Here is an 18,054-nt window from a genome sequence, read left to right as displayed (position 1 = left end):
GCAAGGATATATTTTCCTGTCTTTTTGTAGGAGCTGGAATTTACACTAGATGGGATAGCGTTAATGGGCTTTTTCGAGGTCTTCTTTGACAAGCAGCCTCCGTTTGAATGGTTTCTAAGAAGGAAGAGCACAGATGACGTCGTCTGGTCTACCGTCATCAGAGCAGGTACCAGTGAATTTAACTCAAGACACTTTAACATCGAAAGGAATCTTACAGGACAGTGGTTTGACTTATTTTTTACTTATTCTGTTGAATACATTAGTATATTTTTAGTAGATTTTTTTTCAGGACATATTCATAATCTTGTTAAAAATATCGACAGGGCACGTAACTATGTATATTCTTTATTTTTAAGTAATTTAAAATATGGTGTTTATTGACACAACTCCTCTAATATTAGTTTACTTGTTTTACCCTTGAAGGGGGTATTTGTTCTTTTTCCATTGGTCCATTAAAGCAGTTTTCTCAACATACAATTAACATACATACAATAAAAAAAACAACAAAAGTTACAATAATAAATCTCAAGTTTTACAAAAATAAACTTAATCAATTTCTACTTGTATGCCCTTTTTTATCTACATGACATTTTACATCTGACCAATGATTTCATCCCTCCTAAAAATGTCTTAAATTTCTACTTTTTACTCATATTGCATTGAGGCCAAAAGGGTTACTAATCAGACAGTAATGTTAAATTGCCCATAGGGATTTTATGCTGGTTTGCAGTTTTATTTTTCTTAGGACATGGATGATGTCAGTCACTTTTCTTTTTGTTTTTTTCTCCAGATGACTGGCTGGCTGCATTAAGAGAAAACCCAAGGAAAAGAGCCAAATGTATGTTTCTTTTTTTATCTTTTAGTTAGATTTTCCATCATATTTTTCGGGTTTGGTCATGTTACTAACATTGTGACCATCTCTGTCCCACAGATGACGGTGAGAGTGTTTTTACGGTCTTCATCCTTTGATGACTTACTGGACAAAAAATGGATTTAGTTACTAAACAACGCCTTTCTAGTTAACTTGTCTCATTTTTCCAGATGAAGCGAGAGCAAAGATCCATCGGGGTCAGGACCTGTCAGAGATGCAGCTCCTGGAGGTCGCCAAGAAGTTTGGGTCAGAGTGGAGGGAGGCCGGCATCTTCTTAGGCTTACTGACCAAAGATCTGGATGACATCCGGGAGACAGAGCCGAGTGTGACCATGCAGAAGCATAGGATGCTGGTCAAGTGGAAGAACAGTAAGAGGCAAGGAGAAGCTACTGCGTCTGCCCTGTTGGAAAGTTTGAAAGATATGGAAAACTTGTCCACTTATGTTCGCAACATTCTGCAAGGTAAGGTCTAAAAATTTCATCCACTCTTTAAGTTTTCTAAAGGTTTCAAAGTTGTACTTTAAACTTGGACTTATGTATTATTAGAGTTGAGGCATTTAATCTGTTTACAGCAGTGCATTGTGCAAAGTCTGCTCAAAAATTCATAATATTCCAGTGGTAAATTATTGTTGCTGTCATACAATTTATTTTTATGTTGCCCTGGTTACAGCTTTCCCAGCGTTGCCCTCCTTCTCTGCTCCTCTCATTAACTTTAGTCTGATGTTTGATTATTTATCCAATTCATACTTTTGTTGTTTATTCCTCCAACAAAAGTCCAAACCAGTATACAAAATATTTAACCAATGTCCATAAAATATTGAAAAGAAGCACATAGTGGGCCTGTAACCTTTGCAGCTCTAAGCAGGTAAAGAGAAAGTGACAGCCAAATAATTAAATGTTGATTTCTTTTCTGTTGTGTCTGCTTTCAGATTTAATGAAAGCAGACGATGAATACATGGACGAATAATCTTCTACATTAAAAACTGATTCAAAAACCAGTAAAACATTTGCTGACTGCAGCAAGAATCTCAGGAGTGCAATGAAGTGTCATTGACAAGTGGACCAAACTTCATTTCTCTTTCGTTTTTATTTTCTACACACTAAACAACAATTGTGTTTCCACTTAAAATGTGCCAAAATCTGTATCCTGTAACATGATGGCTTCCTAAATGATTTACACCCAAATGGTTCTATTTGTGAAGCTGCTGGACAGTGTATGAATGTGTGAATACCATATTAGGTAAAATCCTGAGGAATATTTAGCAAAGCAGCATTAAAACAGATTCATATTCTTGAAGTGAATTATGCCATTGTTTACTCATCATGTGACTGTGACTCAGTGGAAAGAATAATGCAATTGGGTGAATCTGGTTGCATAAAGTGTGGTCAGTATAAAAAAAGTGCTACATAGAAATTTGATCTAATTGCCATTTATGTTTACCATGTTCATTATATATCGTTTTATCCACTACAATTTTTTATTTTATTTTATTCGTAATCAATTTTTATACACCTGTTAACTGCATGGATTAGGTTTTCTATTGTGTACCAGACAAGAATAAATATGTTGTATTTGTAAACTAAACCAGTCTGATGTATTCATTACATCAGACAGCGGTAAATTGAACATTTATAGGCTAACTGAGTTTTTGTTTAGTCTAAGCACATTTTGGAAACTATTTGGAAAATCTAATGGAAAGATTTGCAATAACTGTTAATTGGAAAAAGGAAACATTGCTGTAAACACTGCAGAGTTGTTTTAGTAAATAATATGAAATTTTCAATGTGTAAACACTGGTACAAAAGAGCTAAAGATGCAAAATTTGCCATATTGTCCATTTTTGTCTTATTTTCAGAAGAGTTTTTGACATTACTTTTCTTTTTCAAAAGACTTCATATAACTAACTCAACCAACAAGCAATCCATGGCATACTTATGCACCATTTTACACAAAATAAAATTGTCTACATGTACACGCACTTTTGTTGTTACAGCTTCTATACTGATATGTAAAACCTGAGACAAATAAATGTCTCATTTTCTCTATACAAACAGGTGAATGTGTTAAATCTCCAAATCAATGTAGAGTTCTGAAATAAAAAGTTATTACTTTTGCAAATCAGCTTTGTTGTTTTGCTAATTAAAAAAAGTCTTGTGATACAAAGCCTGTCTTTATTTGGCACTTTCGGCACTAGAACTGAAAAACTGATGCTAACTTTGCATGGAGTTTGCTGCACGGCCAGCATAAATAATCACTCTTAATAAGAGCAACAAACACTAAAAAAACACTAGCTGCAAGAAATGTATATTAAAACTACATACTTCAATTTAAAAAAAACAAAGGAATTCATGTTAATTGAGCTAAGCATTTAAAGTTTTTTCTGATTGATTAATTGATTAAAAATCCTATTTTGACAAATGTTGAGAAGAAAAGGGTTTTTATGACATTATTTGAAGCTAAAGCTACAGTAGGTAGTTTTGGTAAAAATGTATTTTATATAACATATATATATATAAAACCCCTCAAAACAAAACACTATTTTCTTTATGTTGTAAGAACACACGGCTGCTTTTTAAAAAAAATTATTACTGTCTCTACTGTCTTTTCAGTTTGATCCATTCAGCCATTTTTAATAATTGTCACTATAAAAAACAGTGAGTTCACGTATTGACGCTGTCCCACATTCCTGGTTGCTTTGTGAACACGCATTATGATTGTGGGTTTGTTGAATGTCTGTCACCTCATGCTGCCGTTGCTCTGTGCTCCAGTAGTCGTCTTGCTTTCCCCCCTCATGGTTTCATTCTTACTTCCTGTTTGTGGTCTGTAGCAAATGATGTGGTCTCGTTTTATACCCAGAAATGTCTTCTCGTGTACTTCTCTGTTCTTGTGAAGCACGAAAAGGCCGAATTTAGCACGTGACTACCAACTCTGTTTAAATGATCAAATATGATTGTTTGATGGACTGAATTTAAATCAACAATCTATTTTATTGTCTAAACAGCAAATATTAAGATAAAATATTAATAAAAATTCTTATTCATGACTCAATAAAGGAACCAGTAATATTTCCACCAAAGCCATATTTGCTTGGATAATCTTTCCCCCTAAATTAGATACCATTGACATTTGCAAACCGCAGTTTGTGTTAACTCAGATTAGCTTTTTCTGACGTTAAAACTGAATCAATTGAAGCATTACAGCGTGCAAAACCACAAAAAACACCAAAGTAGGAAAAGTGTTTTTCACATAGACATAGTTATGTGAAAAGGTAACTGAGAAAAGTGAGTCTGGAAAACGTATGCCATTCAACAAACGTGGGAACTTTATTTGAAATACGCCTCAGCTTTCTAGATATTTTCACAAAACACTGCTTCCAGATCAAATAAATTAATAAGTTAATACAAATACAAATAAATAATAAATAAATAAATTAGATGGAATAGTGGAATATATTCATAAACTGACACCGGGCCAATATGGCCGTTCTTAGCCTTAGTGGCAGACTGGCGGACCCTTGGCTCTTACAAAGAGAAGAGGCTCCACACACATAGCTTATGCCTGAGCAGCTTCGTTTTGGCGGTGAGCGCCACGCGTTCAGTAGCTTTGGACGACAGCGAGTTGACCTTTGGGGGTTCGGCGGTAAATCGTATGGAGGGAAGACAGGACCGACGGTGTTGAAGCTTCGGTTCGTCTACTTCCTGAAGTCCCCCGAGGAGATGTAGCCCACGGCTCGGTTGATGGTGATGGCACGAACGTGGAAGCCTCTCATCATCTTGCACATCTTCTGCCGGTTCGCGTAGGAGGTGTTTCCCCAGCGACCGGGTGCGTCCTAAACACAGGACAGGCAGAAGAATGACGATTGTGCTGACAACAGGAATTCCCTTTCAAAATAATTACAAGAAAACCCTAATCCCCCTGAGAGGATTAGACGAAAAACAAAACTTAACCAAAAATAAACAGTGGTGTAAATGGGGAACAAACACAAAATGACTAGAAACACAAGAAAAACCAAAAAAAAAAAAAATACCTCAGAAGGGTTGTGCTCTCCTGTTTCCTTCGGGGAGCAGTTCTGTGCAAACCAAGAAAAAGATGTTATCATGCAACTTCCATTCTCCAAATTTCCCTACCGACTCCTTCAGCGTCACATGTTTATCGCGTCGCCGCGTGTCCGACGGCTCTGACTGACCTCCCTCAGGTCCCGAATGATTCCCAGAGTCGGACTCAGAAGTGGGATTTCCGTCTCAGGCCTGTGGAGGGGGGTCTTCAGGTAGGTTTCAATAGCGGTACGGTAGTAGGCTAAATCCCTCATGATGTTCATCACACACTCATTCTGTCAGGACAGGAATAATGAAAGAAAACATGACTTATGCTTGATTTCATTGTGTCCGAAAATCAGCCTTTTGAAAGCGAGTTGCATCCACAGCGTACCTCACTGAAGGATGAATTGATCAGCGTGGAGCAGCCGGAGCTCTGAGGGGAAAGAACACATTTCTTACATGAGTTTTTGTTGTTGCTCTTGTGGAGTTTACATTTCTGGTCAGCACAGAGACCACAGCAACAATGAAACTGTAAATAAAGCTGAAACCAGCTCCGTGTGTCTGTTTTTATTTGGTAGAAACTGATTCTGAAACTTATTCATGCAGTCTTTTAACTGCATTAAGCAACAAAGAATTACTGTGGTTTTTTTTGTTAGTTGTTTTATTATTGTTTGGTCTAATAATAAACGCATTTTCACTTGGAACGAAAGGGCCGGATATGGCAGAAAGTATTCATGCAGCTCCCCATTAATAGACTGTTAAAATAGTAAAGCTTTCTCTGCATTCAATTAATACTAATTAAAAAAATCAAACACTATCTAACACTTAAGTAATGTGGCACGACACAAATAATAATAATAAAAAATATATGTAAGCACACAGCAGTTATCTTGAAGTTCTGCTTCAGTGGCCACAGAAACAGCAACGGCGGGCCCGGTTTGGCCCACGAACCTTCGGTTTTGACGCGTGCGTTACAGATTCTTTCTCAATGTATTTTGAAGTTATTTGAATGTCATTTGCGAGCCGGAGGACAACTTCTGACTCTGCAGTGTTTCACATCCCGCTGCTCTGGGGACCCAACCAGCAGGCAAAGACGACAAACAGAAACTACACGAATGTCTTGTTGTTCACCTGAGTGGAGGCGGGACTGCAGGTCCGCACCGTCTCGCTGCTCCTCAGTGGCATCTCACTGGATTTGATCAAGCTGAAACACAAATCTTCCTGCAACACAAACATTTACATTTATTTTATATAGTTATTTTTTATTCATCTTGACGGGGATTATAGTTGAATAATAAGTTGTTAAAAACAAACAACAACAACAAAAAAAAAGTTCACTCACGCTTTTGAGAACCTCCTTGACGCTCAGCAGGAGGCTCCTGAAGAGACTTGCGCACTGCGCGCTGTTGTTTGCGCTCGGCGGCAGCGGCAGCCCCGTGGATGTGCGCCAGCCGAGCAGCATCAGCATCAGCATCAGCGGCAAGAGGCTGGAGAAGCCTGCAGGAGAAGCCCAAACATCAACACCCGCCATGACATCAGGTTTCGGGCAACCGAAACAACCCAAACGGAACAGAGATAATGACAACGATAAAAGCCATTTCAAAAGCGCATTTGATCATTCGGCTGTCGCTGACTTACCCAAATAGACGCGTCTCATTTTTCGAAGCAGACGGAGGGATCTGATGGATGCTGGTGAAACAGCAACACTGCGCTGCTGCTTTCATCTCAAAGGTTTTTTATACAAACAAGCGGGGAATTCCCGCACCAGCAAGACATAATGTAATTTCCAAAGGGTTGCTCCTTGATTATTCTGCAGGAGGGGTCTGACTGCAGTCTGTAAATTGAGTGGATGAAACACATCTATCTATCTATCTATCTATCTATCTATCTATCTATCTATCTATCTATCTATCTATCTATCTATCTATCTATCTATCTATCTATCTATCTATCTATCTATCTATCTATCTATCTATCTATCTATCTATCTATCTATCTATCTATCTATCTATCCATCCATCCATCCATCCATCCATCCATCCATCCATCCATCCATCCATCCATCCATCCATCCATCCATCCATCCATCCATCCATCCATTCATCCATCCATCCATCCATCCATCTTGGCTAATGTCTTCAGAAGTTTCACAGAATGCACTGTTACTTTCTAGTGAGAGAAAAAAAAATTCTGGTGGTTGAACAGAGAATCCCAAACCAACCCACACCACAACTTGCTGCAAAATGAAAATGTTGTATAAACCATGTATTTGTGGAGCAGTTCATCCATGAGGGAAACCCAGCACCATCCTCCTGACCTCGTTCTGGGGAACTCCGAGCCTTTCACAGGCTACAAGATGTCTCTCAAACGTTGTCCACAAATCTGTGTTGGTGAACGTTTTTGCTTTGTGAAGAGAGTCCATCCCACCTCACAGGTGTGTTATATCAAGATGCTAATTAGACTCGACAGCATGATTACTGGACAGACGTTCAATAGGTTAGTCGTGACAAAAGGAAACTCTGAATTCTGCAGTTTTGCTTTTATTTTGGGTTGTGGGGAGTTTGGCAGGGTAAGAAAACCCATCAGTATTTGGTGTTTCCACCATTTGCCTCATGCGGTACATCTTCGCATATTGACAGGTTGTTGATTGTGGCCTGTGGGATATTGGTCCACTCGTCTCCAGTGACTGCTGGAAGTTGCTGGATGTTGGCAGGAAGTAGAACACGCTGATGCAGAGCATCTCAAATATGAACTGGGATGTTAGCAGCGTCCAGTAGCTATATCAAGATCCTGGCAACATGGGGTCAAACATCATCATGCGGCAACATGAGGTGAAGGTCAAACTAATGGGGCATCTTGGTGTGTTCAAAATGCTGTCAATAAAATAGTTAACAGAGCATCGTCATCCACCGCCATGGGCCACTGTATTTATAACATCAACATCACCCACACAACGCCACGCATGCTGTCTGCCGTCTGAACAGTGAAGACTGGGAACACCTCCCCAGTCAAACGTGAGCATTTTCCATATCAAATTGGTTACAATGACAAAGTGCGGTCAAGTCAGGACCCTAATGAGGATGACGGAAATCCAAATGAGCTTCCTCAAGACTGTTTCTGACATTTTGTAAAGGAACTGCGTGGCTTTGCAAACCGATCGTGGAAGCTGCTGTGCAGGCGGCCATCCTCAGACGATCTCTCGAGTGATCAGGTGTACTGTGGTGTTACATGTGGTCTGTGGCTGTGAACATGATGATTGCGCTCTCTCTCAAAACCTGCAACATCTGTGACAAAGCTGCAGATTTCAGAGTGGCCTCCTTGTGGTGCTAATCCTGCTGTCCAGTCAGTGTCCTGATGCCTGTAAGGCAAGATGAATTATCTCAACGAGGGGAGAAAGTGTTCACTAACTCGGATTTAGGCCAATTTGTGAACAATTCACACACACGCACGGCTCACAGAGCGTTTGAAGGGAAATGCATTTCTTTGAAACTAGTTCTCTGCATGTGGCTGCAGGAGTTTCCTGCTCTTTGTGCACAATGACCACAGGACTGTTGAACAGTGAAACTCGACGTCCCTGTATGAGTTGCAGGATGTGTTCAGGTGTACGACCCACCAGGAGAAAGCGCTTTACCTAAAAAAAACTAAAACTTTTATTCATCACAAAACATTCAAGTCATACAGATTTATCTCGGTGCGGTTTGGTGCCTCACCACAAGTGAACTTTATGTTATACATTTCCAGATCAACCGGTGGTCATTTGGCTGAGAGAAAAATTCTTGATAATGACTTTAAAAGGGGTTGTCCAAATTAATCCGCAGTCACCTTGAGAAGAAGAAGACGACGGCGAAGAAAAACAGCTTGTCTCAATAAATGACATGGTGAAGTAAGATGACAAAAAAGCAGCAGCTGAGTCACGGTACGTAATATCACTTCTTAGAAAGAGGAAGCTGAGGAAGCTCTGCTGACGAACTGCACAGGCCAAGAAATACGAAACCAAGTTTATTCTTTATTTTACATTTCTGTACATAAACATTTCTTTCTCTCAAATAAAGCATCTGAATACAGCAGGATGAAAATGATATTAAACACACTTATTCATTTGAAATGACTCATGTCAGAAAGAATCAACATTCACAAAATGCTGATAGAGCAATTCAGAGTGAACGTGTTACCAGTCTACGACTCCACTACAAAGCAGGCATGTTTCCTTTACACTCGTTTTTAGCACCTTCGGACAAATGTTTCTCAGTTGAAAACTACCATTTGTGCAGAATAAAAACGGTTCAACTTTTTGAGTCCAACTTAAAAATGTTCTGAAGAAATTCGTTTTCAGTTTTCTCGTCATACAGTGTTTTTCTTTGTTTTTTTTTCTTTTCATGATTGACTTTCTACTAAAGTTTGAACTATTATTTGATTTTTTTTCCACACTTTTTTTTTTTTTAACATTTTTATCTTTTTTTGCATCTGAACAGGTATAATTTAGTGGCGAATGTAGAAAGTCGAAAAGAAACAGTAGCAAAGCAAGGCCGACGACTGCACAGGAAGCTGGGGGAAAGAATCTATGACGACACACGATCGGTTCTCCTCTTCTCCCAGGAAGCAGGACGCGCTGCTCCATCCTTCGGCGCCGGGAGAAGCAGTTAAAAGAGAGTGTTTTTGTTTTTTTCTTCGTCTTTTTTTTTCTTCTTCTGTGATGTTGCTACCAGTGAAGTCAGTGAGTTGGTAGAAGGCAGGGAAGTGTGGGGGGAGGAAGGAGCAAAAATACTTGGGGCAGGCAGGGAGGTTTTGGATAGACACGGGGTGCAGAGGAAGTGATCCAGGGAGGAAAGGTTTCATCTCGGCAGAAGGGAAACAGACGGGAGCGGAGACAGGGAAAAGGACGGGCGTCTTATTTGGACAGGGTCCTCTCAGCCAAATGTTTCTGCTGGCTCTCAGCATGCCTGGGAAGAAGAAAGCACAAGTAAAAGATTTTGAGTGAAATGTACTTTTTTTTTTTTTGATGTTGAAGCGCAAAATTAAAAATGGCGGAAGATGCAGTAAGTTGAATTTTTATGAACGGATGAACAAAATAATCGACTATTTACCTTACACCATGCTTTTCACAGACATTGTCACTAAACACAGCATGACATTGAGATATAATTTCATAAAAATAACAGAAAACAAAAACTAATGCATACAAATAAAATTCATGTTATCAAAGGATTGCTGAGAAACTGGTAATGAAAAAATAGCTTAACGGCAGAACAATATTATGCTACTGTTAAAGCTAGAGGAGGCTACTCTAAAGACTTTTATGATAAAAATGTATTTTTTAAAAACTAATTCAAACTTGTGGTGCTTTAAAATGAACATTCTGCAGGGAAATTTCAGGGTTTTACTGGTTTTTATCAACGGTCTTTAACAATAATATCAGTCGACTGCTCCAAATATGGATAAGGACCAAAATAAATGGAAAAGATAATAAAAATAATATCAAACCAAAATTAGAAAATTAGAAAAAACCAGAAAAAACCATGAAGGGATGGATTTATCTGGAGATGATTTGTCCACATGCACAGTGCCTTCAATTAACATTTGTTGAAATTTAGTACAACTTAGATGAACTAAAACTGAACTAAAAGATGGATTAGAGTTCAACATCACTGATAAAAGTGCTGAGGAAATGAATATCCTGAAGGTGACATGTTGCCTGAATCCAGCGTGATCCGACAGGAAGGAAACGACCTTGGATTGGATGTTGAAAAACATTTTGTTTCAATTCAATTTCATGTTTAAAAGTAACTAAAGTAATCAGTTTCTTAGGATAATGTGAGACTTTTATGAAAATGAAAGTAACAAAAAGTTGGCCAAAGCATTAAGATGGTCAACGTTCTCGGCTGAGATATTGTTTGATGACACAAAAATGAAAAATAAACAAATGTGGAAAGATTGGAAAAAGTTTTCATTTTTTATCTTTATTGGTTCGTGTTTTACAAGACAGGATACCAACCGAGATGAGACGCAAAAGGGTTTTTAATCTGAAAACAAACCGAACTGGACCAATCACGACCGCCACCAACAGATGTGGACGTTTAATGTGTCTTAGCTGGGAAACATCTTAGTCATAAAATTAACACAGAACGGGGGAAGTGGATTTTTGCTTTGATGAAATTGAATCCTGCTCCACTGGTGACAGCAGTAAAGATGATCGTGTACAGTCAGGGGAACTCCACAGACTTAACAAGTCAGCGTTAACAAAGTTATCAAGTGAGAAATGTTGCAATCAGTTGATAATTATTATATAACAGTCTTTTTTCTTCTTCTTTTTAACCAATGACGACGAATCTATCAAGAAAATTATTGCACTGACTGGCAATGAGTCATTTGTTTTAATTACCCCCCAGGAGGGTTTTTGACCTGCTGAAGGTCATACCACAGCATCTCAACTTTCTGACTTTGAATAGGCCACGTAAAAACTTCAATTTGTTTTGTATTTTTGAAAGCCATTCAAATGCGATTCTATTGATGTGCTTTTGATTTCTACCCTGCTGCATAATTCAGGTATGGCTGAGTTTCAGGTTTCAAACTGATAACTGGACATCTACTTAAGTGGCTCCTTTATTTAAAAGGCCAGACCTGATCAGTCCTGTATGTGAATGACAAAAAAACTTATAGAAAAAAAGTGGATTTTTACAGTTTATTTATCAGTCAAAAGTCTCATTTAATGTGTTGTCACCTGGTGAGGTCCTCAATGTCAACCAGCATGGCGTCTTGCTCCATATGAAGCTCATCCCGAATCAGTAGCAACTGTACAAGCTCCTCATTCAGACCTGCAGTGATATGCATGGAGACACACACATTAGTGTAAAGACGAATTTGTCGAGGGTGAATTAAGTCAGACAGACGAGTAGAATAGACCCAGTTTCCAAATATACTTTTCCTTTGACGATACGACTGTTTGCCTCTGTGTTTGATGGCGTTCCTTCTAGTTTTGCAACAGCACAACATTCACATTTCTAAGAAAGAATAATTAGTCATACACTAAAAATATGATGTCAGCTAATTTTTCAAAGCACTGAAAAAAAAATAATCCAGTGAATAGACCAGAAATAATGTTTCATATGAATGTACATAGTAACACTTTTAGACCTAAAATTTATTTTTATGGTATTTTTTAAATTATTTTTAAGGGTCTGCAGGAACCTTGGGATATTTACCTTACTTTAAATAATGTTTTTAAAAACAAAAACGGTTTGTCAAAAGCTGACACGTCAATGGCATGCGCTCCTCTTCATATCACATGTCTTAGCTGCTTTCCCCAGAAAATAAAACAACAAAATGCTGAAGAGTTCTAAAAAGGGGAAAGCTGCTTTTGTAGACGAGAACTTTTTTTGTGATTTGGGACTCATGGGGATTTTTGAAAGGTTTAGATGTAAAAATGCTCGATTATTCATCTATGGATACCAGGATCAATGAGGTATACAGAGCGGTAACAGTAAGCGCTCAGGGGAAGCTGCTGACTGGTACTGTACAGCTGCAAAGTGACTAATATATAGTCGAGTACTTTCACATCTACCGTGGAGGGGCAAGGGGTCAGTGTGTTCATGCTGGTGTTTCCCCCATTTGTCTTCTTGCTCATTTCTGCCAGTGAAAGCAGAGGTCAGCGACTCGGTGTGTTCACTTACTTTCAATCTGGGAATGCAGGTCGTTGACTATAACCTGAAGCTGCCCCAGCGTCATGTCTCTCAAGTCGGTGGGTTTCAGGCTTCTTTTCATTAGACACTCGCTGATATGAGGCATGTGTGGAAGCTGATGGAAGGGAAAACAGAATCATTCATTAGGCTTTTTGTTTTCTCTCGAAACAATTTTTTGTTGAAACCAGCTTAATTATTGCAAATATAAAGTTAATAATGAAATGAAAGACAAAATAAATAAAGCAGAATAAGTTAAAAGGAGTCTTGTAACATAAATATTGTTAAAGCTGCAGTGTGTAACTTTTATAAAAAAAATGTTTTTATGTAATTTTTAAAAGTGTCGCCATGTGATGACAGTACAGTGTCCTCCACTTCCTCCTGGTGCTGCTATTGTGGTGTGCAAAAATTGAATGCTCCTGGTGAAAAACAACCTATCAGTCAGGAAGAAGGTCTTAATGCTGTCAATCAACTCATGCATGCGCTGCTCAATGGACTAACGGTGGAGAAACTACTTACTCTTACAGGGAAATTGTTTATCCACCATCATCAGTGGCTATTATGCTTAGCATGGCCAGTGACTGTGCTAACGAGCCACAGCAGAGATTGCATTCATGGAAGTCTGTGTAGCAGAGAGGAAGTGAGAGACGCACATATACAAAGGTGATTGACAGCGCTAAGATTCTCCTCCATATTTGTGAATATTGCAGCAGGACCACCGGGAGATTAGCTCCATGTTTCCAGAGAGTATCTGGTTTATATTTTTCTACAGCAAACGTAGTAACTGTTTTAACACATATATACATAAAAAACTAATTTGTCATAAAAGTTACACACTGCTGCTTTCAAGTAAAAACTGAAAAGATTGTCTGTCTATGACGCCTTTTCAATTAATTTCTAGATTTTCTTGTACAGCCTTCTAAATCTAGGAATTTCCTTAGACAGTACTAATGCAAACAGGGTTCAAAATGAAAATATAGCAAATTAAAAATGGGATAAGCAAACAAAACAAGCAGAGCATTTACTGAAAGGATTTTTAAAAATCTTTTTAAGTTGTCATCTTTTAATCTTTTTTAATATCAAAAATCAATTCCTACAAAACTAAAGGGCTTCTGAATGTGTTTTTTTTCTGCATGTCCAGCGGTTTGTTTCGTATTTGCAGTCATCTGCAGAGTGAAAGCAGTAAAATTTACCAAGCTCTCAGGAAAACTCTGGGGGGGAAAAAAACGGTTCCTTTGTGAATCCTGCTGCTCTCGCCCGACCCATGGAAACCGTTTCTCTTTCTATTAAACTCTGTTCACCTGCAGCGCAGGAGGGAAAACGCTCCATGCATCTTCCTTTGTGCACAAGTGCTTCCCTAAACTCTTTCACTTTCACAAATATAGCTGGAGTCAGTTTTACACGAGGCACGACGTAACAGTTTCAGTTTCGGGAAGCTGCGTGACGTCCGGAGTGAGTGGGATACATGAAACATGGCGGCGTTAGCGTTGACTCAGCTGCTGAGTGTTGGTGTTAGTTTCTGTGGTTGGGCTAATCATACCGCTGATTGAAAGTAACCCTTTCAGAGCTCGATACCACAGGGGTTATACTGAGAAAGTTTGCTAATTTCTGAATGAAGCTGAGGTTATAGAAGAAGTTCTAATAAGGGTTCTGATACCTTTTTTTTCTTCCCCTTTTGGTTATATTCTCTTGTTTTCTATCAGTGATATATTTTAGTTTTTTGTATGTATGTTTAGGAAAACCCAAGTCTCAGCACGTAAGCTATAGTTGACGCTCTCATTATTTGTCACTGAGAAGAAGACAGGAAAATCCAGGCTGGTTGTAATTAAACTGGGAAAATTAAGGTGGTAGACGAGAGGAGAGGGTGATTCCTAAACGTTGTTGTTTGGGTAATGTGAACATCCACAAATTTTCCAGCAGGAATTTTAATTTAACTCGGTCTTTTTTTAAGTGCTTTTTCTCAGATCAACCTGCCACATGAAAGCATCGATTTAAAAGACCTCTGTTAGAATCATTATGTGTTGTTATCACTCTTACATGAGTAGTTTTACGCTACTAGTTTGTTTTTTTCATTTAAAGGTTTTAACTTCCTATTGCGCGTGTGAACCGATGCTGTGTTGAAACTTCCCACATATTTGCAGAATGTCTCTGTAGCACGTTTATCTCTAACAGCAGAACGTTCCCTCGCCCTCGTGAGAAAGAAAACTGTGCAAGGACAAAACTTCCTTCCTTCTTTTTTTTCCCCCCTTCCCTGCTAATACAAGACAAGCTCTTACTGAAGGTTTTCAGAACGCACGGTGAGCAGCTTGTAGGAGCGGCGTGCTGCGTCTTCTCCTTTTTGCACAAGCTTGGTTGAAAACGAATGAACATTGTCTGTAGTTCTTTTGTATGTAGGTTAAGAAAATACCTATCAACCCCTACTGCTGTAAAAAAAAAAAAAAAAAAAAGAAAGAAAGAGCAGGCCGCTGCAGCTTAAAAACGCCTCAACATTCACCGCGTGATTCGTTCGGATGTGACAGTAATGTCCTCTGACTGCGGAGCACAACTACATCCCCGAACGGCCAAACCAATGCTTTCCGGCGTATGAATTATAGATGGACCCTGCTCTCCTCTGAATAAGTAAATCGGCTCTGAGAAATATTGCGTGACACTGTACATGTGTGTGTGTGTGTGAATGCGCTCCAGAGGAGAAGGCAGATCAAAATGCAGGAAATAAAGATGAGAGGGGTCGCAGTCACCTTCCCTTCTCTAAACGGGGTGGAACAAAGAGGGAATAAAAGAACTGCGCGGCGACTTTGACCGGATGATGTTTTACTGGGTTAAAGTGTGAGATGGAACGTGTCGATAAAATGTGGCGTCTGAAGATTGATGTAGAAGTGGTGTAAAGAGACTCAGTGCCGTTTTGAGGAGCTGCAAAACATTGAAAAATCTCACACAAACATACGTCAGGTCAAAGACTGCATCTGATTAAATAAGTCCAGGTGATCTAATCAGCTTGGAATTGTGAAATTTCTACAATCAGGTAGAAGAAAACATATGCTTTAAAAAAAACAAGATAAGTTGTGACTTTATCCCAAAAGTATGCCCTCTAATAAAAAACATAAAATAAACTAATGTTTTATTAGTTATGAAACATTAACTAATGTTAAGTTTAGACCTTCATCTTAAACTCTCTCATTCAGATTTAGCACCTGTTAAAAGGGAAATTTTATCTTATGGGCTAAAGTATGACTGTGTTGAACTTTGGTTTCTAAAGTCTTATGACTGAAGTCAGGGGTTATGTTATGTCTTTAAATTATTCTTATGAGCTTTGTGTGTAATACTGGCCTCCTTTCTGTTGAGGGTGGCAGAGGGTTGCCAGTTTGATCCCCCGCTTGGCCAGGGTTGCGTTTCCTGGCCAAACCAACCTTGCCTGCTGGTGGTGGTCATACACAAGAAAGCCAACTTGCATCCGTCAGTGTGAATATGTGAATATGTGTATGAATGTCTGATGAAGAGCTTTGGAGTCCTCTGACTTGATAAAGTCCTGTACAAGTGGAGACCATTGACCATCTGAACCACTTTGAAGGTGGCCTGATATTTTAGATAAACAGAAGTCAGCTCTCACAGCTGTCCGTCCAGTGTGTCTTATTATTGATTTTGTCTTGTCCTTATGGTGCAAAATATATGCTTTGAACTCTGTAAGTCAGCTGACATTCTGACTGAGTGCTTTCTGACACACTAGCTATAGTTCACCAATTGTCATGTGAATTTTGAGTCAACTTTTAAAATGCTGCAAAAAAGACAAAAGGAAAATGCAAATTAGATGTTTCCAGCTTCTGGTCTGAATCAACCAAGCTACGAAAAGCGTCTTTTTGTCAGATATTGAGGTGATGCACGGCCGTGATAAACAAAGTGTAGAGGTTGCAAACTAGCATGGATCACACGTTTCAGGAAAGCGGGGAGAAGTTTTCAGAAATGTGCTGCTGGCCAAGTTTTACCTGAACAACTAGTATTGGTGATGTCACAAGTTGTGACATCGGAGTGAGGAAAACATTTGTTAAGTTAGGACTTATTTGGCAAATGTGTTTTCATCTTCCCATAACTCTTTTATGGAACAGAAACAATAACCACCTCAAATGTAAAAATGTATTTGTGAAATTGAGGAAGTTATTTCAAACTTTGCTGTTTTTAATCAATCTTTTCTAATGCGTTACTTCAAAATGTGAGTTATATTTTTGCCTCCTCTTTGCTCTCATTTTATGCTGGATTTCTGTTACACTTTAACTAAACTTTGACCTTTTCAATAAGACACCTTCATTTGCAGATGATTGTGAAGTTGTATGTATATATAGATTAAAATATAATTAGATTAGATGAGCATTAATTTAATTTTACTGTTGCTGTTTTTTTATTTCTATTTGTAATTTTCCATATTTCTGGGGCTGCCAATGAAAATTAGCAAGACGATGAATCTGATATGATGCATTTTTTCCATTATGCAGAAAGATTAGTGTGCTTTGCTGTATTTATAATGTCTTTTGCTCTATTTAAAGCAGCAGGTTAGGCTATATCAAACAAATATTGCAATGACACCACTTATTCCATACATGTGATCTGATTTTGATTAATAGTTTTACACAAATCACATGTTTTTGTATCATTTTTAAGAGGCCAGGATCAAAGATCCATCTTTCCCGTCTCTGTGAAACCTTCTGCGTTTTGTGTTACTGACCAGGTCGGCCACTGGCGACTTTTTGCGGTTCTGTTTCTCCACCTCCACCTGCATCTTGGCCATGGGCTTGGCCATCGCCAGGGCCAGCTTGGCCTCCGCCTGCAGCTTCTTCTGCCGACTCAAAAAGTCCATGTCCTCCAGGGACTCCGAGTCGTCCTCCGTGGTGTCCCTGTCCGAGTAGGAGGAGCTCTGCTTGGACTGCGGAGGAAAACATGCAGGAGGGGAGGGAAAGCAAAAGTGAAAGAGAAGGTGAATGGGAAATGAAAGAGCGTGTGGGAAAACATGAGAGAGAGACAGAGAGAGTGAGATTATAAAGAGAAAAGCTGTCATTTGACTGTGTGAAATTATGAACTGGGATATAAAAATAATTTCTCAACCTTCATCAGTTCCATGAAGCGGACAAAAGGTGAAGTGAAACCCATGTTTTACAGTCCTTTCAAGCAATTCCCTTTTTTAAAATTGATGTGGCTAACGAGCAACAAAGAAGCAAGCAGAGTGCCCGTTATAGCTCTGATTCATAGGAAATATCTTACCTATTTCACAGCTTTCATTCTCACTTTGTCTTCCTATTTTTGGACTCTGAAAAATAGCTAACGAGAGCTCTGAAAAATAACAATAGTTGTGAAAGTTGCACCTTCAACTTTTCACAGCCATCAGCGGTGAGCACATTTCCACTAATCCACCCTTGCACTAATAGCAGTAGCATTTGCTAACTTTGAAAAAAAGCTCAGCGCATTCAGCTTCCCCTGAATTAATTTT

The 18,054-nt window shown here is 38.8% G+C and overlaps 2 protein-coding genes across 6 annotated transcripts in view; both read right to left on the bottom strand.

The window, feature by feature from the left end:
- Positions 1–4,562: 4,562 nt before the first annotated feature.
- il12a (interleukin 12a) lies at positions 4,563–6,379 on the bottom strand. The gene is made up of 6 exons (XM_055045573.1): positions 6,251–6,379; positions 6,040–6,129; positions 5,300–5,341; positions 5,058–5,201; positions 4,899–4,940; positions 4,563–4,700 (listed from the first exon to the last, which is right to left on the bottom strand). The coding sequence occupies exons 1-6, from the start codon at positions 6,374–6,376 to the stop codon at positions 4,563–4,565; spliced, it is 582 nt and encodes a 193-aa protein (XP_054901548.1). The 5' UTR covers positions 6,377–6,379.
- A 2,515-nt stretch (positions 6,380–8,894) lies between these two features.
- schip1 (schwannomin interacting protein 1) overlaps positions 8,895–18,054 on the bottom strand; it is a 239,307-nt gene continuing 230,147 nt past the window's right edge. For all 5 annotated transcript variants that reach the window (XM_055045565.1, XM_055045567.1, XM_055045566.1 and 2 more), the window contains 4 exons: positions 17,296–17,493; positions 12,576–12,699; positions 11,627–11,720; positions 8,895–9,848 (listed from right to left, as the gene is read on the bottom strand). In XM_055045565.1, the coding sequence (XP_054901540.1) occupies positions 9,797–9,848; positions 11,627–11,720; positions 12,576–12,699; positions 17,296–17,493 (468 nt within the window). In that variant the 3' untranslated portion in view covers positions 8,895–9,796. The remainder of the gene's footprint in view (positions 9,849–11,626; positions 11,721–12,575; positions 12,700–17,295; positions 17,494–18,054) is intronic.

The sequence above is a fragment of the Poeciliopsis prolifica genome, unplaced genomic scaffold, assembly GCF_027474105.1.
Source record: "Poeciliopsis prolifica strain line A6 unplaced genomic scaffold, Auburn_PproV2 SCAFFOLD022, whole genome shotgun sequence".
Lineage (NCBI taxonomy): Eukaryota > Metazoa > Chordata > Actinopteri > Cyprinodontiformes > Poeciliidae > Poeciliopsis > Poeciliopsis prolifica.
Note: the sequence above shows the minus strand (reverse complement) of the source record. Positions and strands in the feature narration are given on the sequence as shown.